This window comes from Urocampus carinirostris, chromosome 2 (assembly GCF_059441175.1).
Source record: "Urocampus carinirostris isolate Australia breed hairy pipefish chromosome 2, RoL_Ucar_1.0, whole genome shotgun sequence".
Taxonomy (NCBI): Eukaryota; Metazoa; Chordata; class Actinopteri; order Syngnathiformes; family Syngnathidae; genus Urocampus; species Urocampus carinirostris.
Window position 1 is genome coordinate 57,718,586 of NC_142350.1, and position 15,769 is coordinate 57,734,354.

Here is a 15,769-nt window from a genome sequence, read left to right on the forward strand (position 1 = left end):
GTGTGGGGACCTGCTTGTGGAGGTTGGGAGAGTAAAGGGTCACTGGGCCAGAGAGGAGTTAGTCAGAGTCCGACCCCTGCCGGGTGGTAGGACAGTGTGTGGACCAGGTAGTGTGTGTGTTTGTGTATGTTTGGAATGATGGGTTGCTGCAGTATGCATTTATCCAGCTGGGAGAGGTTTTCAGTATGGGGAGGCAGGGCTGTGGTGGATCGGGTGGGGGCGTGCGGGTGAGTGACGGGGGACTCCAATGTGCTGCCTCTCTCACGCCCCAGCAGGAGTTTATTCAGCTTCAGCTGCCACAAAGCACGAGACCTCGAAATGGACCCGGTAGTTGGGATGACGGATCATACACTGGATAGTACATCTTGGATTTGACACTGCTTAATTCAGTTTAACTGGAATCTTCATCAGGTGCCTAAATGCTGTCGCTTAGTAAAATGCACTCCAAAGCCAAGTCAAGGAGTTGTGACAACTACCTGAGTATTAAGGTATGTATTTCATGTGCGCTTTGAGGCTTAGGGTAGTTGTTCGACATGCATTATCATGCTTGCTGGTGTCTCTGTGGTTTAGGTCTTTTTTTTAGCCCTAAATTATAGCAGCTGTTTATATTAGCGTTAAACGAGAGGAACAATGTAGCCTACATGCTGAAGTTGCAAATTGGAGTCGTCAAATAAAAACATTTATGTTTTGAATTAGAAAATGAAAAACAGGTCTTTGTGTTTTGAATGGAAATATTTTTTAGCGTTTAGGACAAATATACATTGTTATAACTATCTTACAACTACTCACTTGCAAATCCTTCAAAGTGAAATGGATTCTAATACAACAGGATAAAGTTTGGATTTCATGAATTTGTTAGTAAATTTGACGCCGCACTTGAGTTTGGGAAGGAGACCTGCTAAAACTTGTCAAATACCCTTGGTGTTGTACACATGACAACCCTGAGCGGGAGAAAACAAGATTTAAAGTGCATGCTTTGTATCACTGCTGGGGTCAGCGAAGTACGCAACTTTGTATCCTCTCTGATAAGCAGGTTTCAACTTATCAACTCTCGAACTGTTTTGTTATCCACCGTTCTTTATTTACCTTGCACAAAAATCAACAATTTTCAGTGGTTGATTTCTCCTGGTTTGGCTTTCATTTCCCAAATTGTATTGAATCAATTGTGTACAATCACTCTTTGCATGTGCACATGTGTGTTTTGTGGAATGTGAAAGAAGCCAAATGCATGGAGTCAAAGAGGTCAGCATGGCCTGCTTGAGAACAATATCCTGGAGCAAGTGTTGTTTACATCCTGTCAGACAAAGACATCAGTCGGCCTACAACATAAATCAAGTCTTTTTCTTAACTCTTGTGAGACTATTTTTGAAACAGCCTTTCCTCGAAATCACGGCACAGCTCTGCGTCCCGACATGAATTGTTGGTCAGATACCTTGATTTTACATTCCATTACAAATGAAGTTTTTAATATGTGGAAGACATCTTTTCCAATTAAACTCCCTCAAGTTAAGTCAGTCTTACTTTATTTGTTCAAAATGAAACTGTCATACTGTGAACACTAAAATCCACTCTTCAATCTTGCCTTTGACTCTGTCATTATGCAAGTATTTCTTGATTTCTGTTATGTGTGAATACCTGACCGGTCAGTTTTTGCACTGAGTACTTCCTGAAATTATGATATAAGAGGTGACCCTTAAAGGTTAACTTTAATCATGAAGAGATAGCCTCTCATTAAGAAACTTGTTTTTACTCTACCAAAACCATCTTGGCAGCTATTGTAACGTACTTTTTTTGAAGTCAAATATTTATTTTAATCTTTTTTTTTTTTTTTTTTTTTTTTTCAAAAGTAGTGGGGTTATGAGTGAATGTGAGCACACAAAAAAGTGCGCTAATTAATCATTATATGGACAGGACAAACAAAGCACCATTTTATTTTTCACTTTTGCTAACAGTTAAAGGAGCTTTACAGAATTTGTAACATTTTTACTTGCTGCCACCATCTCCTAGCTTGTGTCATCATTGCAGTCTCTGTCAAGCTCCTTATGTTGCTCCTATTAAGCACCTTAATAAAGCATAAGGGCTTTTTGAACTCATTTTGGCATTGATAACACGCCATAAAAAGTTAAAGGAGAAAATGATCTTTTTAAAGAGACAGTGAGTAATATTTAGAGCCTCCTGGTGTTACAAAAAAACCTTCATTCAATTTAAAGAAAATTATTTGAGTTGTAGCCAAAACTATATGAACTATCGTACCAATGTTAATTTCAATAAGTATTCATGGTTTGAGAAATTTGCATTTCTTTTACATAGCTCGCCGCCCTGAGACTGAGACTTACAACATTGGTACTCATTGCCTTCCTGCTTGGCGCTCGGCAATAGTGGTTGGAATTGGGGGGTTCGGTCACCTGATGACTCCCAACACATCAGTTGGGTTGGGCGAGGGGGCTGGGAATCCCCTCCTCTGTATCGATTTCCCAGAAAGAGTCAGAAAAGACTCTGGCCACCCCCCACTAGGGGGACATGGCTTTGCTATACATACATACAATTCATGGTTTGAGAAATTTGCATTTGTTTTACATAGCGGAAATCTTACCTTGAATCCGCCGCCATGTTTGTCTGGCATATTGCTGCTAAGCTGTGCTCATTTGGTACCAGTTTTCGTTCACATTTGACAATACAGTGCCACTTAGTGGTCAAATACTACACAGTGTATCTTCAAGGACATCTCAAACAAAGCACCCCACCGCTAAGCATGGAGCAGCAGTTCCACATCAAGAAATCCAACGTCAGAAAAGCCCTTTATTTAGTTAATTTAATGTAAAATGATTGCAGCGGGCATCATCCGTATGCTGCCATGTGCGTATCAACAACTTCTCATCATTGACATTTACATGAAGTGACACTATGTCTTAAAATGGTCTGCCACTGCTCGGGAACCTTTGGCATCATACCGTGGCCTGTGAGACACTCGGTAGCTTGGGGGCTCTCTCGTTACACTCCCCTAGTAGCTTCATGGTCCAGTGGAGCCCTGGTAGGCAGGCTTTTGTGCCCGTGACCCACTAAATGAGTGAGCAACCTTTCATCACTCTCGCTCCACCTTTTTCTTGGATGCAGACTTTGTGCCTACTTGATTGTATTTGATTTTCCTCACAACTTAAACAGTAAGCCAAGGTATAAGAAAGCAGAACTCGGATGTACAGTATATGTCAGTAAGTGAATTTGTTGTGTTTAAAAGCAAAATGTGTGTATTTTCAAATCAAATCAAATATATGAGTGAAGCACTCGCAATTTATAACCATTTAACCACTGTCTACCACTGTGGTACCCCCAAATGAGGGAACACTGAAATATGACCATTAAAAAAAAGAAACAACTGCAGAACAAAATTAAATAAAAGTAAGTTATTATGCAATAAAATATTACAGGTAAATAATAAAAAAGGATCAATTAAAATCCATATTTAAAAAGTGTGTCCTGAGCCTCCTCTTAAAAATAGCAAGGGTCCCTGCAGACCTGATGTCCTCCGGCAGACTGTTCTATAGGTAATCTTAACATAGTAAATTCTCAGGTTTTTTTCTATGCGCTTCAGTAACAGCTGTTATGCCACTGCAGCAAACAAGAGTGTCCCACCTGGATATAGAGGCCAATAATTACCACAAGTTTCCTTCACCACACAAGAGGCCATTCACCCACCCTGAAATTATAAAACAGTGGGAGTGGGACTTCCCGCTTCATCCATCTGCCATGGCCGAGGGTCTAAAGCAGTACAATCTTTGCGTTCAGATGAGCTAACTCATTTCGTTGAAACATGCACATTTTGCCACAACATTAGGGACATTTGCACTGACTTAAATCTAGTGCAAAATCAGTCCCAAAAGAAAACAACCTCCGCAATAATTGATCAAATATAATAAGGGCCACCACAGAGATTGATGACATCATGTGGGTTTTGCTTTACAAGTGATATTGTAATAATCAAAATGCATTGTTTAGAATACGGGGTCCCATAGAACATTATTTTTGGAAAATTCTTTATGTTGTCTTCCCCTTTAAGACAGACACTGGTTTTGTGCATGCCCCGGCTTGAAAATGTCATGTCCTTTTTACAAATGTTACTTCCTCTGGAACCTCAAGAAGAAACCTACTAACAAACCTGTCTTCACAGTCTTGTGAAGGATTTTCCCCTATTGTTTGCACACTCCTCATAAAGTGCAACGCTAGTCTTCCTCTGCCGGATGACCAAGGCCTAGAGACGTTTCTGTCCCTCTAAGTGCTGTCGGACTACTAATGGAGGTGGGAGCTTTGTTTCTGGAGACCAACACTGTACCACACGTCACTTAAAGAGGGGGTGATCACAATGAGGGCCTTGTAGCCAAGTCGTGGCATGTGTACCAACGCAGTGAACTGTACTTAATCTCCTCTAATAAACAGAGCTATTAAGACCAACAGACCCACAAACGGTGAAAGAAGGCAATGTCTGACTTAAACCACTAGAGCACATGGGATGTTTTGACTCAGTTGACATTGTCATGCAAATGTGAGCATGTAAAAGTAGCAGAAAGTTCATCAACGTACTTGGCTGGTAAATGGTGGGACTTTCCTCTGCTATTCTGTCTATCACTGTGGTTATCACTCGAGGCAGATGTTCCACTGTTGTGTTCCATTCGGGAAGGACAGATAGCCGAAGGATGTTGGCCTTGAAACTATCCTGAGCTGTAAAAATGACACTCACTCTAAACCGGTCATCAAAGTTTCATGACAAACATGCTGTGCTAAGGCTGTTTTCCAAATATATCCTCCAGCACAGTTGATCATTTATTGGTGAGACATTAAAAAACTACAAATATGCTATTAGAAGGTAAATTTTAGCTAGGCAGACTTTCCAGTTGTGATGTTTGTGTTTTCACACTCAGTGACGTCATTTGGTCCAGGTGTTTCCTCTCTGATTGAAAGACCGTCATGGGGTCGTGTTTTTTTATCTTGATACAACTTCCCGATTACATGGGATCATGTACAGTCTATAAATAAGCACATTTATCTGCTGTTACTCATGTCTATTTATGTAAAAATATACCTCTGGCCAGTCCATATATGCAAACAATACTTTTGTCTAAATTTAATGTCATTTGGGAATTGCATAAATTGCTGAAACCAAAATTAGTGTTGGCAACTCAAGAAGGATGCCATAGTTCTTTCTACTTTATGTTCCTGGACGGCAGACAGAGGATTTACTGCCATGCTGTAGGCGCTGTGACAAAAACTGTGAATGTCATTGAAATAATGTGACAACAAACCAGTGTTATCCTCAGACAGTAAACATGTTTCTGTTGTTGTGTGGAAGTGATAATGTTAGTTTAATTGAATCCCAACCTTGAAAAGGGAAAACATTGATGTGGTACAGATCGTCCAATTTCATAGTCTTTAAAAATGATTACAATTAGAAAACAAAAGGTATTCAGATTTGCAAAACACGAAACACCTGATTGAACAGATATGTCTTTTTCTCAGGACACCGAGTCTTTGGACAGCTGCATCCAGAGCACCTTGTCGGCCCTTTACCGGCCCTTCACTGCTACCGCTTCTACTGTCCTCTGGCAGCTCTTTAGCGTGGTGGAAAGACAATACCGTGGAGATGGCCTCCGTTGTTTTATTGACTTTTTGATTCCGGCCAAGAGGATTCTTCAGATCATCCAGCAAGAAACTTGTGTGAGTAGGTCATTTCCCTGATTATGTTTATTTTATTTTTTTACTAGAGCTAAAATTTCGAAGGCCTAGCCCCTAAAAGCAACATTTATTTCAGAGAACTAGGTACTGTTTTGTGGCCAACATAATATGGTGCTCTCACAAGTTCTTCTGCTAACAATCCAAAAAGATTGAAGCACTCTTTTAATATGAGGTAACAATAAAGATTTCTGTTTTGGCTGTTTAGAAATCAGGCTTGATGCAACAGGCCTACCTGTTAAGACAAATGATCACTGTGAGTGATTCATCGTGTGTGTCTTGCCTCTCCGTCACACTTGAATATGTGTCTTAACAACTGTTACGATTGTTCAGACAGTTATATCTCATACCACAAGCTGTCCTCACACAGAAAAGTGATGTTTTCCCAGAGTGAGTGTTATTTCTCTCCTCTCTCAGGTAAGGTTCCGAGGACTGCTGCTCTTTAATGAAGGGTGGCCTCTCTGCATTCATGACAAAGTGGTTTTGCAGCTGTCGCCTTTGCACAAAGTGAGACTCAAGCAAGGAGACTTCTATCTACAAATCGTCCCACTAGGCCGCAAGGCTGCCAAGCTTGTGATAAAATGCTTGTCGGTCAGTGGCCAGGCCATCGTGGAGATTCCCATCACGGAGAGCATGTATGGCGGTGTCTTTACCGCTGAGTTCCTACAGAATGTAACACTGGAACGGAACCTGCACCCTCTGCAGAACTGCCTGCTCACGACTGGTAAATCTGTTTACAGGACACAGTGGAAGAACGTGGTCAATCCTCTGTTTGTCAGTAGCACTGCAGAAGCCATCATGCAAGCACACTGTAGCAGAGTGGGCTTCCGCGGCCAACTTAGCGCCTGCAGTACAAGCGGATCCACGGGAACCCTGGACAGCCATCGCAGCTCCAGGGAGTCCCTCCATTCTCAGGGAGCGGACTCCTCTTTTTCAGAGCCCACCTCACCAAACAGAAATCACAGGGATATCAGTAATCATAGCCATAGCATGAGTAGAGTAGACATAACAACTCCCAGCATTAAGATCAGCCCCACAGAAGAGCGTGGGACAACGCACACGGGGGAGGACACTGGTGGGCGTGAAAGAGGACCAGCATCAAAGACACTCTGTTTTAGTACAGATCTCAGCAGTCCAATTCCAAACCCTCGTAGACGTCACTCAAGAGACTCTGTGGCTTTTGAAAGCAGAAGACTTTTCCGGAAATCCTACATGGAAGCCCTGCAAAACCCAATGAGCCTCGGATCCAGCACCGAGTCTATTTTGGAAGAAAGTCCAGAGCATGGTGGGCACAGGGACACCGTGACCCCAGGCAGCAGCCCAGACACTCGCACTTCCTCTCGAGAACTCTTGTCCCGAAGGTTGGGGAGCCGAGGCTGGCTCAACGGTGACGACTCCAGGCCTAGCACGCCCCTGCATTACTTACAGAAGGGACTTAGGAGTGCAGAGAAACGTGCGGAACGCCGCTCAAAGTCTTTGGAGAGGATGAATAAGGCTGCCCAAGGTAAAGCTCACCGGGAGAGGTCTTCTTCTGGGGGCTCAGCGAGCGTCTCCCCCAAAAAGTTGATGAATGGATATGTTCTTCGCTTCGGGAAGTTGGAAGTAGAGGCCTCACTTCCTGGTTATGAAAAAAGGAGCAGCAAAGAAGGAACAGGTATGTTCCACTGCTGATTAACGCCATGATTGCACTGTTCTTAGAAAAACAATTTATGCAGTTCTTATTATGGTTATAAAATTATTGGCATATCATCTTAACTTAGTCCATCAGATTAACTGACATTTTGGATGTGTGTGGTTTGAACATCTTAAAACAGCATCAAAATAAAAATCAACATCAATTATGAAATATGAAATATCCCACAAGTTTGTTTTAAACTAAACTAATAGCTACTTAAAAGAATGGTCACCGTGTGATTAATTGTGATGGTCTGTTGCTGGTGATTTCTGAAATGACACAAGCTGAGGTTTTGAAAATAATGTTTTAAGTCTCAAAACATAATAGGCTACTGTGGGCATGTTTCGTAATGATAGCCTGCAGCAATACTAGCTGCAACAGCTCATCTAGGGTGAGACACTTCACAACTGTGAAACATTAGTGTCATCACTGCTGACAGATTGCTTTTCAGACGTGAATTGCTGTGTTTTTTTTTGTGCTTATGGGTGGGGGTGCATGTGTATTGGGTGTAGGTATGGCTTCAATTTTTAATTTTATAATCAATTTTATAATATTGCAAACAAATTTTAACATGATTTTTTTATTTAGTTTAACAAAACACTCAGTAAACCAAGCAGTAGGAACCCGGTTTTGTACAAAAAGAGTCTACCTTATACTTTTAAGGCTAGGGATGCTCATATCACACATAGGTTGCTCCACTTACAAGGTTTTTGTGCATCAATAAGTTCTAATAAAAATAGAGACCCATACCATAGAATTCAAGTCTATGCACTTCCACCGCAAGGTCTTGTCCCACTGACTGAGACAGATTTAGCCTTGACACTGTGATCCTTCCGGAAGGGGACGCAAAAAGCAGATTTTCACAATACTCTAGAGGCTTTATTCAACGTTTGTCACTTCCTGTCAAAACAAAGCAATTTAGAAAACATGCAGCAAACAAGCCTGCTCACACAGTGGCACAGGAAATGCACTGACTATTTGAAGACAATAGAGGCTGTCCTGGCTAGGTTTACTCCCACTCAACTGTGGAACTATAAGAGGCCCCAACCAATTGAAAAAAAAGAGTGTCAAGCACACAATCGTGGAGCTTTGCAGTATATTACAGTAATTGTCTCCTTCATACTGGATTTGATAGACTGTGCTTTCGCCTACTCCCCTGTAGACATAAGATGGGTTGTTGTTTTAATACTATTCTGCATTTTTGAGGGGGCTGCATTACTCTGGCAGTAATCAGAATTGGCATCCATTTGTTGCGCTATTGCCGCACCATTCTTGTTTGGTGGTAAATATGACCTGGTGCAAAAGAAATCGCCTCAGCAGAGGGACAATATTCTACGAAATACAGTGCTGCAATGAAAACAGAAGTTTATAATACAGGGATGAGTTTCAATAAGACAAGCAGTCGCAGGTGTTTGTTCATGTGACATCACCAGTATCTGGTTTCGCTTTGCAGCATCACGAAGACGATAAACCGCTGGGTCTCTTTTAGTTTTTTTTAAATGAGTCACGCAAAACATAATAGAGAGAATTGCCATGTATTGCACTGCAGCGTAATATGAGATCAGTGCTAATTTATGTGTACAAAGACTAATCCTGTTCAGGAGCGCTTTTACAATCCCGCTCTTTAGATCAAGTGTGAAAATTGTGTTACCAGTAGAGAATGTGAGAAACAGGCCCCAGGGACCAAAGTGCTGCCGTTTCCAATGATGGCAAAATCACCCCTGACTCATCTTGATGGTACACCTGGTGTGCACTATGAGTCAGAAAGACTATGATTATAATACAATAAGGTGAAACTGAAAGGAAGCTTCTATCTGTTTGTAAAACTGAGATGTATTATTATAGGGCAGCAGGAGGACACAGGTGACGACAGGAAGTCCAGGCCTGCAGAGGATAAGTCAAATAGTCCCACTACAGCCAATGGCTCAGCCTTCAGGTCGGGGTCATCATCAAGCGCCTCCATTGAAAGCAACTTATCCCTCCCCAGATGGATGTCAGAGGTCAATCAGGCGCTTCTTGCATCAGGCGCTATCATTCTGCCTGGTAAGAAACACCTTGACCTCATTTCACTCTGTCGCTGTTCTAATAGAAAATATTTTGTCATGGTCATCGCTACCATCCAGGGGTTAACTAAAAATCTTTTACCACTACATATTTCATCAGTGAGAAAGTATTTGTTTTCTTTTTAAATTAGTGTTCTGTACCCTCTGCCGCACTTTTGTCTTCTAGGAAGCAGAGATCGTAGTGGGAGGGCCGTATTACAGGTGTGCACCAGAGCTTCGGTGTGGACATGTGAAAGTTTCACATTGCATGACCTCAGCAGTTTACTGGTTTACTACCATTCTACAATGCGGTAAGTAGAGAACAGTCACCCTTTGTCTTCATTTTTATTCACCAAAAAGTCTTTTTTGTAGAATCAACAATTAATTCATTTTTTTCTAATAGCCTTAAAACTTCCGAAAACATTCATGTCAGGTTAATTGGCCGATCCAAATTGTCCCTATGCGTGAATGAGCAAGTGAGTTGTCTGTCTCTGTGTGCCCTGTGACTGGCTGGTAACGAGTTAGGGTGCCCACTGCCCGAAGATAGCTGGGATGGGCTCCAGCACCCCTGTGACCCTCCTCAGGATAAGCGGTGCAGATAATGGATGGATGGATGGGTTTCAAATGACATACTGTAATGCCAAAATTAGATTTCAAATGACATACTGCAATGCCAAATTAGATTGGCCAACTCTCACACATGACCATCAAAAATTCTGAAATGCCAGGATTTCTCTGTAGAGTTTGTGAAACGTTGCAGCCACCAGCGAACAAATCGGGCTGTTTTCTTGTAGTGTGCCGTGGGCATTATAGAGTTGGGTGTGTAAATGTTTTGCTATGCTTCTGACCCCATTTCCTACGAGGACCTCAAATTAACTCCTGTGTTTGTAATGAACAGGGAAAGTAAATGCCACTTGCTACGAAGTTTCTTAATGACAATTATAAGATACAGATCCCTCATAAATTAACAAAAGAAAACATTATATTAGTTGTAAGTCTATTTTTTCATTAACTAGGTATAACAAATATGAATTAATGGTTGCCAAGTGTTGCTTTGATGGATTTAATTTCATGATTATGCCCTGCCATGTAAGTACAGTATTATTGACAATTGCCCCCCTAGGTACTTGTCGTTTAGAAACGCATACATGTGGTCAAAATTACTGGATTATTTTTTTGTCTTTATTGCAGGAAAGAAAAACGTGATGCAGGTCTGACAGTTGTGATAGACAGCAGGAGGCAGCAGCCAGTTCCAGCTCTATTATCATCACTTTCTGAATTTCAGGTTAGCAACAGACAGTACATGTTTTCAACATCCAGTAAATTTTTACTGGCCTCACATGTTTAAGCAATGTCAGACCTATTACTCCTTTTTACATTCTGGGGAATGTTCCATTATTTTTTCTTATTTTCAGCGTTTCTAAAGCAGAGCCACACCTTAAATTTGTAATGAGTGCACATCCAAGAAGTGCTTCTGAGAAAACCCTGCCCTCTGGGATAACCTGTGCTTACATGTCTGTTTTAAACAACTCACTGTGTTGGTTTTACAAAACTTGCATGAGGCATTTGATGATGTTTTGAGTCTGACTTATGGAACTGTGCTGTGTGGGGAAATCTTAGCAAACGTCAAAACAAAATAAAAATATATTAATGCTTGCACTTTTATGAGGCACCCTAGTAAAAATGTTTACCTTTTAACTAGGTACTAGTCATCATTTTTATCTTCATGAAAATATGCCTGTTTCCCCAGACATTGGTACCAAATGCACTTTACTCGGTTCTTTTCCTGGTGGATAAGGAGGCAGCATCCAAACCTGAAAAAGATATTGTCAACGTCCAGGTGAGTATATATGATAATTTTCATATGAAACAATCATGTGGTGGCTGTTCCCAGAGGCCATGTTCTCCTGTAAAAGATTTGCACAGATGGATAAATCGATGTATTTCTGACTACAGACAGAGACCATTTCATCATTGAAGGCCCTACTGAAGCATGTTGAACAGAATCAGCTTACGCGAGACCTAGACGGCACTTTTCATTATGACCACAACCACTGGATGCTCTTCAGAGAGGTGAGCTGGACAAATAACGAACAGAAAGCCACACTGTGGCAATTTTTCATAATCTTTAGTTTTTTGCAGCATTACAGGACAGGGGAAGCACAAATGGTTTAATTATTTTCTTAATTCCCAGCTGCTGGTGCTGTCCGAACTAAAACTCATAGCATAATTGGATGAAGCCTGCCCAGAAGCAAGCAAAGCGTAATGCTAATTTTTTATTCTTGCAGAAAATAGAACCATTTGCCAGGGGCTGCAGTGAAGCCATCTCTTCCCTTCAGGAGTCTATCACCACTTTAGGTCACTACGGCAACCTGAAGACTTCTGAGGTAGGAGCTGGAAGTCTTACAAATATGGGTAAACAACTGAAAATGGGTTTGTGTGTAGGAGGTGTCTCAAATGATGGAGCAGCAGAAACATCTCATGGAGCGTTTGCTCAATGACAGTCATCTAAATAGATTACGCCTGGAAGGAGGCACCATCCTCGCACGCATCAGGAAGGAAGAGGCCTGTGACAACGACAGTTACAGGTACTACAGAGGGTGAGACTTCCTGTTAATACAAAATTGGACCTTGTTGATCCTTTTTGTCTCTCTTTAGAGACACTGTAGATATGTTGAGTGCACTGTACAACCAGGTGGACGAGGAGGTCCACGAGCTTGTCATTCTGTCCAACAAGTCTCAGAAGGACTTGGAAAGTCTCCTGGAGGTGCGTCAGTTTGAGGAACGAACACAACAGGTGAGCCTTTTCATCACTTGATCGTACTTTCCAACAATATTAGATAAAGGCTTTAATTATCATTATTTTTGTTGGGGTTTTTTCAGGTCAAACTTTGGTTCAATGTAGAGGGAGACAAGCATCTCACACCTTTGGAATCACTTACTTTGTCTGTCAACAGCATTAAAGACATGAAGGAAGGCTTGAACAGATTTCTAAAAGAGTCTGTGGTAAATATCTTGACAAGAACTGGCATGTTATGAAAACAATGCATTGGAATTTCTGTGATCCTAAAATAACTCCAAATGTAGTAGCACACTCTCCTTTTTGCCGCTGTATTCAGTCTGCTTTGTATCTAGGGTTAATGAGGGGAGCTGTTTCTATTGCACGGAAGAAAGTTGGCATGTAAATTTCTGAATGTGCACAAAGAATGATTACCAATAAAATTAAGACTGCTCATGGAGCTACAGCCATCGGCCATGAAAATGTTTTCATCAACGTTTAGATCAAATAGTAAATTGTCCCTCCTTTGGTTGACAGCAACAGCAGAGACATGCCCTTCAGATGGTCAACGATTCATCACCATCTCTTCCTGGCACAGTTTCCTCCGAGTTCAAGCAACATCTTGTCTCCATCATGACCAGAGTAGAGAAGAGGAAGGCACAATTGGACATACTGGGAAACCTTTATGAGTTTTATGACTCTGTAAGATAAAACCCTTGGTATTGATTATGTAAATTTGCTCCTTTAATTTAGGTTTTCTTATATGCAGTCTTAGTATTGTTATTGTTTTTCTATTTATTCTAATCTAACCTACTAAAGAAAGTATTTGAATAGCTTAATTCTGCATCGCAAAGCAAAATGGAGGCGCTCACTAAACTCTTAATTATCTTTAAAACATAGGTCAACAAATGGATTGAACACTGCCAGGACTACGTCAGTCACTTGAACACTTCAAGTGAAGCCCTTTCACCTGCAGTGGTCCAGATCCTGCAGGATTACTGCGCCGAAGCCTCCAAATTCTCCCTGGACAACTTCAGCACTTTGAACGATATGGTGCTTTCCTTGAAATGTCCTCAGCAAATGCAGCAGTGGAACACAGTGTGGCACAAATGTCAGCAGACCAAGGAACAACTGGAGGACACTTTGACCCGAGCCACCAGGGCTTCTTCAGACTCATTTTCTTCTGAAATTATGGATATTTTAAAGCCTCCAGAGATCCAAATTAATGTAACGGACAATAGTGGATGCGGGCTTCCAGATGAAGGTTCTTCTTGCTCCAGCAGGACACTTACGCCACAGGGGGTCGAGGAATCCTATTCCAAAAGCCCTTCCGGTTCGACTGCCTCTTTACACTTCACTTTCCCACCCGACAGGAAAATGAGCCCGTTGATGTTTGATGACACGGACAGTGACTGCACTATTGACTCTGCGATCTCGTGCCACTCGGAGCCTACCTTTTCCGCAGCCTCCCGAGTCCGTAAGTCACCGATGAAGAAGATCATGAAGAAGACCGTGAGCTACGAGCTGACGTCAAGGGATGGTGGTTATTCAGACTCAAGTCATGTCCATGGTTACACGGGGGTGTACATCAAGGGTCTGGAGGTGGCCAATAACGTATCTGCTGAAAAGAAGCTTCAAAGACCCAATGTGATGAGCCCAGCTTTAGCGCGCAGTCACAGCATGTCTACGCCCTCTAAGGCCCATAACAGTCACAGTGAAGGAGATGGCAAGAAACAGAGCAGGTCAAAACACTTTTTTTGTTGTTAACAATAAAGGAATGCACAATTGTAACATTTTTAACATAAGCATTGTTTATGAAACCCTAAATAGTCAATTTCAACACAATATCGGAGGAATAAAATACAAATATTACTAAAGCAAGAATAGCAATGAGTGGAGCGCAGATTTGAGGATCTGATGTTTAACTTTTATGATCAAAAAATCCTGACATACACGCAACCATGGGTCCATATGCATTTTTAACTGTAAGATAACAATCAATGAAAAATCAATGTGTTACTATTACAGGAGTATTTTCTGCAACAAAATGATTGAACAAAATTTGAATTGCTACCCATTGAACACAATTTATTTAATCTTCAGCAAAAATGCATATTTTGGACATTAAAAACATTTTAAATGTGACCAAGGTTTTAATTTTTTCACTGGTTACACAAGTGCAACTATGTTTGTTAGTTGGTTACATACAGAGCAAAGGATTTTGTCACATCTCTATTTGTGGCAAGACACCATGACCAATGACCATACTAATGGACAGTTACTACCCTAAGTGTTGTTGACATCTATTTTGTTTGGTCGCAGTCTCGAACCCTTGTTAAGTTTAAATGTTGGCAAGACGTTACAGTTAGCGAAAGTCATGGTGTCCAGTCACTTGTGAGTTATTTTAGATCCCTTACGTTATTTGTATCGTCTTTGGGGATACTTTCCCATATTTACAAATACACCATATTTACAAAGACAATTCAGACTGGCAAAGGATCCTATGTTAATTCAAAGCAAGCAAGCGGTATTAATGATTATTTAACGTGGTTGCTTAGACATATTAAAGTGGTTTCCATGTGTTTAAAAAGAATATCTTTCTGTTCCTAGTAAAGTGCAGCACATCATGGACGAGATGCTCTCCACAGAGAAAGAGTACGTTCGGTCTCTCAGCTACGTCATTGAGCATTATTTCCCTGAGATGGAGCGTCTGGATCTGCCACAGGACCTGCGTGGGAAACGAAGCATCATTTTTGGAAATGTGGAGAAGCTGTGGGATTTCCACAGCCAATACTTCCTCAAGGACCTGGAGTCGTGTGTCGACTCTCCGCTGTCCGTCAGCAGTTGCTTTCTTCGACACGTGAGTGTGTGGACAAATGTCAGCGGGTCCCAGCTTACTAAGAGCTCTCAGTTTCCATCAACAGTCATGACCTTTAGACGTCAGATTAGACCGCTGAATGTCACAGTTCCAGGGTCATGCTTTTGTAAGCTCCTTTGACGTTTTAGATTTGTGCAGATATATTCACAAAGACAGGTTCAATTGCAGGAAAAGTGCATTGAGCTATGTAGTACAGACTGACTGATACAATCAAGATTTTTCGTCAAGTCAAGTCATGTTTATTTGTATAGCCCTTATTCACAAAGAGTCTCAAAGGGCTGCACAGACCACAGATTATTGGAAACTACAGACTATTATTACACCATCACCTGATCTAAAACCTACATGAGGGCAAATAATAGACAGATATTGTCAACATAAAATATAAGTTATTAATATGCTATAGAATAGAAGTGTGTTTTAAGCTTAGATTTAAACATTTCCACTGAGGTTGCAGATCGAATCTCAGGGGGAAGAGCATTCCACATTACCGTGGCACGAATGGAGAACGCTCTCGAAACTGCTGATCTCTTCTGTCTTGCTTAATCACCCAGTCATGTATAAATTTTATATAATTAACAACGGGATACCAGGAATTTTGCCTATGTGTGTATTCTACTGTATATTGTGTAGGACTGTGCACAATTTAGCCTTGCAGTTAATAGGACGCTGCT

At 41.3% G+C, this 15,769-nt stretch overlaps 1 protein-coding gene across 2 annotated transcripts in view; it reads left to right on the top strand.

Moving 5' to 3' along the window:
- Positions 1 to 302: 302 nt before the first annotated feature.
- Positions 303 to 15,769, top strand: part of plekhg4b (pleckstrin homology domain containing, family G (with RhoGef domain) member 4B) — a 29,362-nt gene continuing 13,895 nt past the window's right edge. For both annotated transcript variants that reach the window (XM_088327281.1, XM_088327282.1), the window contains exons 1-15: positions 303 to 488; positions 5,509 to 5,706; positions 6,139 to 7,375; positions 9,242 to 9,439; positions 9,626 to 9,749; positions 10,630 to 10,723; positions 11,189 to 11,278; positions 11,395 to 11,511; positions 11,727 to 11,825; positions 11,884 to 12,026; positions 12,097 to 12,235; positions 12,322 to 12,444; positions 12,755 to 12,919; positions 13,118 to 13,959; positions 14,828 to 15,077. In XM_088327281.1, the coding sequence (XP_088183407.1) occupies positions 420 to 488; positions 5,509 to 5,706; positions 6,139 to 7,375; positions 9,242 to 9,439; positions 9,626 to 9,749; positions 10,630 to 10,723; positions 11,189 to 11,278; positions 11,395 to 11,511; positions 11,727 to 11,825; positions 11,884 to 12,026; positions 12,097 to 12,235; positions 12,322 to 12,444; positions 12,755 to 12,919; positions 13,118 to 13,959; positions 14,828 to 15,077 (3,888 nt within the window). In that variant the 5' untranslated portion in view covers positions 303 to 419. The remainder of the gene's footprint in view (positions 489 to 5,508; positions 5,707 to 6,138; positions 7,376 to 9,241; positions 9,440 to 9,625; positions 9,750 to 10,629; positions 10,724 to 11,188; positions 11,279 to 11,394; positions 11,512 to 11,726; positions 11,826 to 11,883; positions 12,027 to 12,096; positions 12,236 to 12,321; positions 12,445 to 12,754; positions 12,920 to 13,117; positions 13,960 to 14,827; positions 15,078 to 15,769) is intronic.